At 36.7% G+C, this 12,465-nt stretch overlaps 1 protein-coding gene and 1 non-coding gene across 16 annotated transcripts in view; one reads left to right on the forward strand and one right to left on the reverse strand.

Moving 5' to 3' along the window:
- The window catches only part of ZDHHC20 (zDHHC palmitoyltransferase 20), an 83,209-nt gene that overhangs the window by 40,609 nt on the left and 30,135 nt on the right, over positions 1–12,465 (forward strand). For all 15 annotated transcript variants that reach the window (XR_012016325.1, XR_012016324.1, XR_012016328.1 and 12 more), the window contains 3 exons: positions 5,575–5,644; positions 7,455–7,487; positions 8,086–8,206. Coding sequence is in view for 2 of the 15 variants with exons in the window: in XM_072795790.1 (XP_072651891.1) it covers positions 5,575–5,644; positions 7,455–7,487; positions 8,086–8,206 (224 nt within the window). In the remaining 13 variants the exon portion in view is untranslated. The remainder of the gene's footprint in view (positions 1–5,574; positions 5,645–7,454; positions 7,488–8,085; positions 8,207–12,465) is intronic.
- On the reverse strand, positions 177–283 carry LOC140616685 (U6 spliceosomal RNA). The gene has a single exon (XR_012017087.1). It is a non-coding gene; the product is annotated as a U6 spliceosomal RNA (small nuclear RNA).

A 12,465-nucleotide genomic window follows, 5' to 3' on the forward strand; every position in this document is an offset into this window, starting at 1 on the left:
TACCTTGTAGGTCACAAATCACTGTCTCATAGTTATTTCTGTTTATCTCACCTCCTTGACCTTGTCTGGCTGTCAGGAATTTCTCCCATAGTCTCTAACAAAGTGTCTTATTAAATAGCCCCTCAGTAGGTTTTTGTTTAATAAATTTGTTGAATGAATCTCTTCCCGGGTATTTTCCATAATGGCTGTTTATGCACTTTTTGCATGTCATTCTTATGCAGAGGCCATGCTAATCTTATCTGTATCCTGCTAATTTTAGTATATATGTTGTCAAAGCGAGCACCGTTTATGCACTTTTAAATCTCCCTAGTATTTTCTCCTTCACTGATTTTCCCCATCATAGTTTGACTTTATATTTTATCAGAAATATTACTATTATCCTAATAACACCTTCTATTGAGAAAATAGGTTCCAGAAGATTTATAGTTAATCTGCACAATAATCGTTTGCACTTTGTTTTATTTGCACTTACAGAAGAGGAAATTGAGGCTCATAGAAAGTAAATTTACTGACCCAAGGTCACAGGCTAGTAAGTGAAAGAACTAGCATCAAACCTAACTGGTGACATAGTCCCTGCTGCCTTCAGGACAATGTTTTGCTGGTGCACGTTTACAGATTGGCTTTTCCAGAGCATATCAGTTTCCTCTTGGTATCTGTGTTCTCGTCCCTTTTTTTTTTTAAGGTTTATTTATTGAGAGAGAGAACAGGGGAGAGGGGGAGACGGGGAGAAGTAGACGACAAAGAAAGAGACTTAAGCAGACTCCGAGCTGAGTGGGGAACCCAACATGGGGCTCAGTCCTATACCTCTGAGATCACAACTTGAGCTGAAACCAAGCATTGGAGGCCTAACCGACTGCACCTCCCAGCGCCCCCCTCATCCTTTCTCATATTTACATAAAGATTGCTGACCTTCTTCTCCTCCGGTTTGCTCCTATAACTCTTGCTTCTTCAGTTAATAAATCACAACCAGTTTCTTCCCTCTGTTCTCAGCTATACATCAAAGTATATCTCTCTCTTAAAAACAACAGCAATTTAGTTTGGATGCTGTTCTAACCATTATATTTTTTTTCCCTTTGAATTAGATCCTCCTTTTTTTTTTTTTTAAGATTTTATTTATTTATTCATGAGAGACACAGAGAGACAGGCAGAGGGAGAAACAGGCTCCACACAGGGAGCCTGACGCAGACCAATCCTGGGTTCCCAGAATCTCACCCCAGGCTGAAGGCAGCACTAAACCGCCGAGCCATGCTAAACCGCAGAGCCACTGGGGCTACACGAGTTAGGTCCTCTTATAAGTTCCTTTCTAGCTAATTCCAGGCAACTGACTTCCAGTCTCCCTACCCAAGTTCAGTGGCTTTTGTCATTCTGGCTTCTTAAAAAGCTTTCCTGTTTGTGCTTTTCTATTCTGGTTCTGGTTCTGATTTTTAAATTATTCTTCCTCCTAAATTTAATTTTTCTATTTCTTAGCTTCACAAGGGTGCCTTACCCTCATTCTGTTCATAGTTTTCCTTTGGCTTTTGTTTTCACCTCTGGAATTCTGACACTAAGATATTGTGATCATTTGTTTATTGTGTCTCAGTTTTTTTTTTTTTAATAGTTTTCAGGAATGAGTTCACTTTTCTTAATATGAATTATAAGAGATTCAAGGACATTGTCACACTAGCACTTATTTGCATTCCAAACCCTTTCTTGTATCTCAGGCAAAAGGGTGGAGCTGTAGCTGCACACAAGGATCACTTGTCTATCTGGAGGCCTACAGTCTAGCTGCACAAGGGCTGCAGCATCCTTCCTAATGTTTCAGATGGAAGAAGCTGCAGACCTTTCCCCTAGAGCACCCAATAGCCATTATTCTAGCTTTATCAGTCTTCTTGGCATCTGTGTTCTAACTTGGTATTTCCAGCTTGGTTTGTTTTCTGGGTTAGTTACACTACTGTGTCTGCTATCTGCATGTATCCATGGGACTAGGTGAGCTTGGAGTCCTCCTATTTCATCCTCTTACCTGGCTCCCCCCAGAATACCTGTCCTTGAGTGACCTATTATCCAAACCTACAAAACTAGATTCACCAATCCAAAATGTAATACCAAAAAAAAAAAAAAAAATGTAATACCATAAAGCAGTATTTTTGTCATATGATAGAAACTCTCTAAATATTTGTTGATTGAATGAATGAGAGAATGAATAAAAGAAAAACACCTTGCCCCACTCTACCTGGTCCCCTCAGACTGAGCTTATTTCTGCCATTGGCAGCCTTATTCGTGTCAGGGCCCAAGACTAGAAACTGAAGTTTGCTGATTGCTCCTTTTTCCTCAGTTCCTCTGTCTCCTTAGCCATCAAGATCTTTCAGACGTCTTCTTCAAAGGTTTGTTCAGTTTGATTTCATCTCAGGACAAAATTCTCACTTCAGCATTTTGAGTAGAAGTATAGAAGAAAATAAGATACTCCTGATCCTCATCTTACCACTAATTCAGCTGTGTTTTTCATCTGTAGGATGGAGAGATCAACTAGGAGATTTCTACGGTCCTTTACAGTTTTACTTTTTCTACATTGTAAAGCTTTATCTCCCTAGTGGTCCAACCCAGGTGAGGTATTATAGAACAAGCCTTCAGTAAAGTATAGCTTATTCATTTAAATGGATGTTTATATGTATTCCCTTCAACTTAAAGACATTTTTGTTCAAATTATTAAAGTAATACATGCTCATCATTTCAAAAAAGATTTTAGGGCTCCAGATAGAAAGTGAGGAGTACTTGGGTGGCTCAGTTAAGCTTCTAACTCTTGATCTCAGGCTCCAACTCTTGATCTCAGCTCCGTTTTGATCTCAAGGTTGTGAGCTCAAGCCTTGCATTGGGCTCCATGCTAGGCATCGAGCCTACCAGAAAAAAAGAGAGAAAAGTGAGTTTGCTTCTCACCCCAGCACTGCTCTCCAGGGGCACCCTGTATATCCTTGCAGAAATTTCTTACACTTCGCAGGTTATTGCATAACTTAGATACAATTAATATAGTTTAACAACTAGAGTGAATACAATACAATACCAATGCAAATTTGGTTACCTAAAGAGTGTCTTTTAGCAGGTGTAACTTACAACATTGCTTCAAGTTAATGCTTTGTCTCTTTATGTTAGTTCAAGTCTGGAAGGTGGATGCATTTTATTGGGATATATAAAGAGAAAATATATGTCTTCTTATTCCCCTTAGAGATGTGAAACATGCTACATATTCAAACTATGTAACAATTTGTTTTTTTTTTTTTCCTATGTGATATATTTGCATTTTTCCAATTTAGGGTACATGTGTATTTTGTATGGAAAATTCTTGTTCAAGTCCACATAGTATTCCACTGTATAGATATATCAGAATGCTTAGCCATTTACATCATTCAAGTTATTCATAGTATTTTATTATTAAAAACAATGCTGTAGTGAATGTGTCTTTTTTTTTTTAAGATTTTATTTATTTATTCATGAGAGACACAGAGAGAGAGGCAGAGACACAGGCAGAGGAAGAAGCAGGCTCCATGCAAGGAGCCCGATGCAGGACTTGATCCCGGGACTCCAGGATCCCGCCCTGGGCCAAAGGCAGGCACTAAACCGCTGAGCTACCCAGAGATCCCCCATAGTGAACATGTCTATAGAATTTTCTAAAAGTAGAAATCCTGGGTCACAGAACATACATATCTTAAATTTTTGTAGATACTGCCAAATTTCCTTCCAAATAGATTGTAATACATAAAATGATCCATGCACTATTTTAGAGGGTATACTTAATTTAAATTTTTATTTGAACCTATTTTCTACACTATTACTATGTTTATTAGGATCATAAGTAACAGGCAACAACTTAAGCTTTTTAACTCCCTTTCACTCCAAAAAGCTACCCAAAAATGTGAAATGGTATTAGAAATTGGTAGGTATTTCCTGTATCTTAAGAGCAGAACTGCAAGAACTGGAACCCAGAATTGGAAAACCAAAACTGGGACTCAGTGCATCTTGTTTCTGTGTATCTGTTTCATTTTTAACACTATTTCCCTGAAAACAAGTTTTCATTTTTTACCCAATTCACATGGCAAAATATTGCCATCACATGTTACCCAGATCCAGCAGCATACAGCCATTCTCAATCCCAGTGGTTAATCCATAGGAGAGAGAACATGAACTAGAAAAGGGGGGAGGGTGATCTAACTATAATGTTGTTATTCTCTATTCATCCATAATAATGATTTTTTTTAAAGATTTTATTTATTTATTCATAGACACAGAGAGAGAGGCAGAGGCAGAGACACAGGCAGGGGGAGAAGCAGGCTCCCTGCAGGGAGCCCGATGTGGGACTCGATCCCGGGTCTCCAGGATCACTCCCTAGGCTGCAGGCGGTGCCAAACCGCTGCGCCACCGGGGCTGCCCCATAATAATGATTTTTAAGGTACTTTCTGATTTATGAAGTCTTGGGACATTTCCCTGGTGAATCTCAGAGATCTATTTGTCACTTATTTAAATTTCAAAAACTGAAACTTTAGGTTCTATACTATATACAGACTCTGATAGGACTCTTTCCAGTGAACTTCTCTTGACTTTTTTTTATCAAAGTACTTGAGCTGACTTGGGAAAACAAGTCTTACTTTATCTGATTTCTTGTTACTCTCTGACATCATCTCCTATCTCATTTTCACCTTGTTCCAAGCACACCAACCCTTCCCTATCCTATTCTTTAAGCACACTCCCACCTCAAGGCATGTCCCTCTACTTAGAATCTTTTTCCCAGTGTGACTTACTAACACCCTTCCTTCAATTTCAGTTTTCTCAAATGTCTCTGAAATTACAGTATGTAATATCCCAATTCCCCTTCCCTGCTTTATTTTTCTTATCAGCACCTATCACTAATATACTATTTATTTTGTTAACGTACTTATTACTATTCCCCATCTCCTCCAAAAGAATATAAGTTCTATGAAAGCAGGAATTTAAACCTAGAATAGTATCTGAAATCTTGTAGGTGCTCATGTTTTGAATGAATGAACATATAAATTGGGCAACAGTGACATATGTTAGAATTGAGTGGGAAGAAGTTTGGGGTTATTTTTAAAATGTGGTCTCAGTTTTGCTCTTTGGGATAGGAATGGGAGATAAAACATTGTTTTTGTTTTTCTTAAAGCTATTGTATAATTTTAAAAACAATTCGACAGCACAGGGTGCCTTAAAGAGTTTAGATACAAAAAAAAAAGAGTTTAGATACATTCATTTTGATATTTTACTATAGACATTGTGTTATAATAGGAAAAAAACTTGAATCAGGACTTTGTAAATCTGAGTTATGCTACCTAACTAGGTGTTTGACCTTGTGCAAGTCACTTACTTGCTATAGATCTCCTTTTTCATCTGAAAATTGCTGGGCACTGTTCTGAGTTTCCCTTCTTTCTCTTGACCTTTTGATTTCAGAAGCTCTCTAATGAGTTTTGGTATTAATTTAAAATTGTTATCAATTTCACAGAATTATTTGTAAAAAAAAAAAAAAGCAAATTTTATCAAATTAACTAAGCTTGGTACATCCTTCAACAATTTCCTTTTAATTCTTAAATGTAGCCATCAGATATTGTGAAAAATGTCAGTTGATTAAACCTGACCGGGCACATCACTGCTCAGCATGTGACATGTAAGTATTACTCGTTTGTTTTTATTTGACTCTAGTACTGGAAATTGGTGACAGGAGAATGGAAGAGGAAGGAACATTTTATATGCTCTATACTTAACAAGTTCACTATATCGTCTCCCTTTATTTGCTATGTATACTGGGCTAACAAAAATATTTATATAAACTAGAATATACTTTGAAGTAATCTCAGTTAACAGTTCCTATGCTAGTTGATGGATATTTAATATTGATGAGCAAGTAAGTTATAACTCCTTGAGAATTTTATTTCCTGGATGGATTAAAAAAACTATCATTTAAAAAAACAGACTATCATGACAATTTTATTTTTATTGTTAATATTAAAACCTAACCACAAAAATGCTGTTTTCAATTACCATCTGTGACATTGTTGCCAAAAAAATTTGGAAGATTTTTTTGTGTATGTGTACTTGCGAGAAGGCAGGGTGTTGAACGAAAAGATCCATAGTTTGGGAATCTCTACTATTCCTTGAATTTTAGTTAGACAGGCTGTTTAACATTGTGAGTACTAGTTTATCCATTCCCTATGTTGCAGCAGTCACCTCTTAGCCACCTGGGGAGCTGTTCCAAGACTACCAGTGGATGCCCAAATGTTGTTAATATTTAACGTATTTGTTCCTAAAGTTTTATTTTTATGTGTTGCATATGATTAAAATAGCATAGGGATTCTGTATGTCATTTTATCTCTCTCAGCTAATTTGTACTATCTAATTACCTAGTGCTATATGTACCATATCATATTACAATGTCATTTGGTAGCTTAATTCCCAGTATTAAAAATCATCCTTTAGGGAACCCCGGGTGGCTTGACGGTTTAGGGCCTGCCGTCAGCCCAGGGCGTGATCCTGGAGACCTGGGATTGAGTCCCACATCGGGCTACCTGCATGGAGCCTGCTTCTCCCTCTGTCTGTGTCTCTGCCTCTCTGTGTGTGTGTGTGTGTGTCATAAATAAATAAATAAATAAATAAATAAATAAATAAATAAATAAATAAATCTTTTTAAAAAAATCATCCTTTAACTATAAAAGGCCTTGTGGAAATACCAGAAGTTTTCTTTTTTTTTTTTTTTTTTAAAGATTTTATTTATTTATTCATGAGAAATGCACAGAGAGAGGCAGAGACATAGGCAGAGGAAGAAGCAGGCTCCCTGCAGGGATCCTGATGTGGGATTCGATTCTAGGACCCCAAGATTGTGACCTGAGCTGAAGGCAGACACTCAACCACTGAGCCACCCAGGTGCCCTTGTGTTGGAGACTTTTCTTTTTTTATTTATTTATGATAGTCACAGAGAGAGAGAGAGAGAGACAGAGAGGCAGAGACACAGGCAGAGGGAGAAGCAGGCTCCATGCACTGGGAACCCGACGTGGGATTCGATCCCGGGTCTCCAGGATCGCGCCCTGGGCCCAAAGGCAGGCGCCAAACCGCTGCGCCACCCAGGGATCCCCAGAAGTTTTCTATAACCTAGTGTTTACTAGGTTAGTTTTTTTGTTGCTTTTGTTTTTTTGTTTTTGTTTTTTTGAGAGAGGGAGAAAGGGGGAGAGAGAGAATCTGAAGCAGGCTCTATGCCCAGTGTGGAGCCCAATGTGGGGCTCAGTTTTACAAACTGAGCTCATGACCTGAGCTGAAATCAGGAGTCGGACACTTCACCCACTGAGCTACCCAGATACCCTTAGTTGGTTTTTCTAAGATATTATTTGTAAAGATAAAAATTTAAGCCAAAGACAGAGAAAATTATGAGAAATTAGAATTCAGGGAATTTTTATGCAAGGATTTTCTTACACTTTGTTTTTTAGGTGTATTCTTAAGATGGATCATCACTGTCCTTGGTATGTATAAAAAATAGAGGAAATCACATGGGGGTGGAAAGGTTGTAAGGAGAGAATTGAGAGTAATTTACCTCAGCATTCATAAATTTTGAAGGTCAATTCAGTTAATTACTCAATATTGATCTAGTCCCAATTATATATATACATGTTTATATTAAATGTATTCCCTTAAATATATATTCTGATGTTATTAACCCAAGGAAGTATATATTAGGAAGTAACATTAAAATTCCAGATTCCTCATAGAATTTATTAAAAACACACATCCACCCACAATTTAAAAAGATACTGCTCCATACTTCCCAAATGACCCATTTCTAAGTAATAATGATTTTTTTAATCTGTCATATGTATTGTTGTTTTTGTTTACTATAGTTAAAAAATAACATTAAAACTTGCCATCTAACCAATTCTAAGTAGTTCAGTCGTATTAAGTATGTTCACATTGGGTAACCAATCGTTAGAACTTTCTCATCTTGCAAAACTAAAATTCTGTACCCATTACCACCCCTCTAGCCCCTCGCAAACACCATCATGTTGTTTCTGAGAGTTTGTAATTTGTCTTATTTTTACAGTGTGACTTTCTTTATTCTTCTAGGGTGAATAACTGTGTGGGATTTTCTAATTACAAATTCTTCCTGCTGTTTTTATTATATTCCTTGTTATATTGCCTTTTCGTGGCTACAACAGTTTTACAGTACTTTATAAAATTCTGGACGGTAAGTCTTTTTTCTATCTTAAAACATATATTTAAGACTTTTTAAGATTCTATATTCATAAAGAATTCATTCTTTTTTATAAGTCGATGCACTTTATTTCAGTTTTGTTAGGTAGAATTTATAATGGATCAGAAAGCAGATGGGATTAGTTTACCTTCATATGTTTATTTGTAAATAAATGGATATTAAATAGGATATAGTGAGCTTTTTTAAATGACAATATTTTCAGTAATATTCTAACAGTAGAGACCTATCAGGTTTAGGGAAGTAATTGCTTTTACTTGAGTTCAACAGACTTACTGCAGTTTTACAGTAGTAAAAATGAAATTGCCAATACGCCAAATAACCACTAATCTGATTCCTGCCTCTGTAGATGTTAATCCTTTTCTGACTTGAGTTGTAAATGTTTTCTTTCTATTTTCAATTTATATCTTATAACCGTTTTCTTTTTTTATTTAAATGTAATTAGCCAACATATAGTACATTAATTTCAGATGTAGAGTTCAATCATTTATCAGTTTTGTATAACATCCAGTGTTCATCACATCATGTGCCCTCCTTAATGTTCATCACCTAATTACCCCATCCCCCAACCAACCTCCCCTGCCACAACCCTCAGTTTGTTTCCTGTAGTTAAGAGTCTCTCATTATAACCGTTTTTATCAAATCAAAGTTTTATATTTATAAAGCAGTATTTTCATGATTTCTTTTATTAAAGTATTTATTTTTTTTTTATTTATTTATTTATTTATTTATTTATTTATTTATTTATTTATTTATTTATTTTAGAGAGTGTGTACATGCATCCATGTACATGAACCAGGGGAAGAGGGAGAGGGACAAGCAGACTGTGCTGCAAGCCCTACAGAGGGCTCAATCTCATGACCTGGGACCCTGAGATCGGACCCCAGCCAAAACCAAGAGTTCAATGCTCAACTGACTGACAGGTGCCCCTATGATTTCTGATTTTCTGATTATTTATTTAAAAGCAGTACTTTGGAGGCACCTGGATAGCTCAGTCTGCTTGTCCCTTTCCCTCTCCCTCCTGAATTGTAATAGTCAGATAGAGGAGGTGGTTTGGAGTATGAACTCTGGATTGGTTAGTATGTATACGAGAAGTTTATTCCTTGCTGTCACTTAAGAACTGAATAGCTAGCTGTGGGAGAGGTGGTTTCTCTTCAGTTAGCAAGGCCTCAGATGCCAGAGCATCAAGCATACAGAAAATAAGGGTGACTCAGTTAGTTAAGCATCCAACTCTTGATTTTGGCTCAGGTCATGATCTCAAGGTTGTGAGATCAAGTCCTGTGTTGGCCTCTGTGCTGGGCTCCCTCTGCCTACCGTCTGCTACCACCACCCTGCCAACATTCACTCACTCTCTCACTCTCTGTCTCTCTCAAAAATAAAAATAGACAAGAATAAAAAAAGTAAGAATATAATGTGGCAGGAGCTGTTACTCCAGTTTCAAAGTTAAAAACTGAGGTTAGAGGAGTTAGGAAAATAGCCAGAATTTGCACATAGATATCTCTAATTCAACATCCAACTACTTTTCATTGTGAGTTGCTATTCATAGTCATACTTGGGAATTACATAATTAAAACCTCAAATTGGGAACCCTGGGTGGCGCAGCGGTTTGGCGCCTGCCTTTGGCCCAGGGCGCGATCCTGGAGACCCGGGATCGAATCCCACGTCGGGCTCCCGGTGCATGGAGCCTGCTTCTCCCTCTGCCTGTGTCTCTGCCTCTCTCTCTCTGTGTGTGTGTGACTATCATAAATTAAAAAAAAAAAAAAATCTGTTTAAAAAAAAAAAATAAAACCTCAAGTCATCAAGCACAATTATTTTTCCAAAAAATATCTAATACATTTTAGAAGGAATTTCATTCGCTAAAACATTGTTGGATTTTTAAACTTTGGGTATTTAAAACCAGGGAATGCTAGTAATTACAGTGCCTCTGTGCATATTAGAAAAGAGTACCCCAGTTCTATGTGGTCTCAGCCCAATGAATTTTGGATCCTACTGTTCCCCTGCTTCTAAGCACCTTTATTCAGTTTATAACGTGCTTAACCCTACTTCATTTTACATGAAGAGGATTCAGTGCCAGATAAAGCCTAAATTAAAGAATTTCACATTTCTTTGTCAGAAACTTCATCAGTGTTTGCATATAATGATTTATTAATTAAAGAAGAAATATTTTTTGGGGGGTGGCTTAGTTCACTAGGCATCTGACTCTTGATTTTGGCTCAGGTCATGATCTCAGGGTCATGAGATCAAGTCCCAAGGAACCTACTTGGGATTTTCTCACCCTCTCTCTGTGTCCCTCCATCACTTATGTGCATGCTGTGTGTCTTTCTCTTAAAAAAAAAGAAAAAATATATTTTTAATTTTTTTTTCAGATTTATCATGAGTAAGGAAAGACTAGTAAACTTTATCTATTTCTTCATTAACAAATATTTAGTATCTACTATGTGCCAGGCAGTGTTCTAGGCACTTTGGATATATCAGTGAACAAAAGAGAGTCTTGTTTTTATAGAACTTACTTTTGAGAAAAGGAAGGCATATAAGAATAATAAATAAGTAAACTCTATTATACATTAGAAAGTAAACACTATGAAAAAAGTAAAAGTAGAGCAGGATAAGGGATATGAATAGTGTATGGAGGGAGAGTGACAGAGGCAATTAGAAGTGTTAAAGAGGGTGATCAGGCTAGACCTCAGTAAGATCAGAATTGAGCAAAGTTTTGAAGGAAGTTAGTGGACACATGAGAGCACCTAAATATATTGAGCAAATATTAACAGATCTATAGAGAGAGATAGGGAGCAATACAATAATAGTAGGGACTATAGTACCCCACTTTTATCAATGGATAGCTCATCCAGACAGAAAATCAATAAGCTTTGGCATTAAGATGATACATTAGACCAGTTGGACTTAACCAGATATACAGAACACTCCATCCAAAAGAAACAGAAAACACAATGGTATAAAACTAGACATCAATTACAAAAAAGAAAACTGGAAAACTCACCAATAAGAATGCTCTGAAATAACCTAACTTTACATCTTAAGGAACTAGAAAAAGAATATACAAGCCACAGTTAGTACAAGGAGGGAAATAACAAATCAGATTGGAAAAAAATTAAACAGGGACTAAAAAGACAATAGAAAAAGTCAGTGAAAGAGCTGTTTTTTGAAAAGATAAACAAATTAGTCTAACCTTTACCTAGACTTACCAAGAAAGAAAGAGGACTCAAAATCAGAAGTGAAAGAGGAAACATTATTTCTAATATCACAGAAATACAAAGTATCATAAGAAACTACTATGAACAATTTTATACTAGCAAATTGGACAACTTAGCAGAAATGAATACTTCCATAGAAAATACAATTGCCAAGACTGAATCATGATGAAATAGAAAATCTGAAGAGATTAATCCCCAGTAAGGAGATTAAATCAGTAATCAATAGATTCCCAATAAACAAAAGTCAAGGACCAGATGGTTTGGTAGTAAATTCTGCCAAACATTTAAAGAACTAATGCCAGTCCTCAAAATCTTCCAAAAACATAGAAGAGGGAACACTCCTAAATTCATTTTAGGAGGCCAGTATTACCCTGATACCAATAATGGACAAGGACACTATAAAAAAAGAAAATTATAGGCCAATATCCTTGTTGAACAAAGATGTAAAAATCTTAAAATATGAGGGAGTTCAACAATACGTTAAAGAGATCATACACCAGGATCACATGGAATTTATTCCAGGGATGCAGGTATGGTTCAGCATTTTTAAATTAATCAGCATGACATACCACATTAACAAATGAAGGGGAGGGGGATCCCTGGGTGGCGCAGCAGTTTGGCGCCTGCCTTTGGCCCAGGGCGCGATCCTGGAGACCCGGGATCGAATCCCACATCAGGCTCCTGGTGCATGGAGCCTGCTTCTCCCTCTGCCTATGTCTCTGCCTCTCTCTCTCTCTCTCTCTCTGTGTGACTATCATAAATAAATAAAAATTAAAAAAAAAAATGAAGGGGAAAAAATCATGTGATTATCAATAGATGGAGAAAAGCATTTGATAAAATTCAGCATCCATTTTTGGTAAAAATTCTTAACCAGGTATAGAGGGAACATACCTCAACACAATAAAGGCCATATATGACCAGCCCACAGCTAACATAATACTCAGTGATGAAAAGCTTAAAGCTTTCCTCCAAGGATTAAGAACAAGACCAGGATTCCTATTCTTGCTATTTATTCAACACAAT

This window comes from Canis lupus, chromosome 24 (assembly GCF_048164855.1).
Source record: "Canis lupus baileyi chromosome 24, mCanLup2.hap1, whole genome shotgun sequence".
Lineage (NCBI taxonomy): Eukaryota > Metazoa > Chordata > Mammalia > Carnivora > Canidae > Canis > Canis lupus.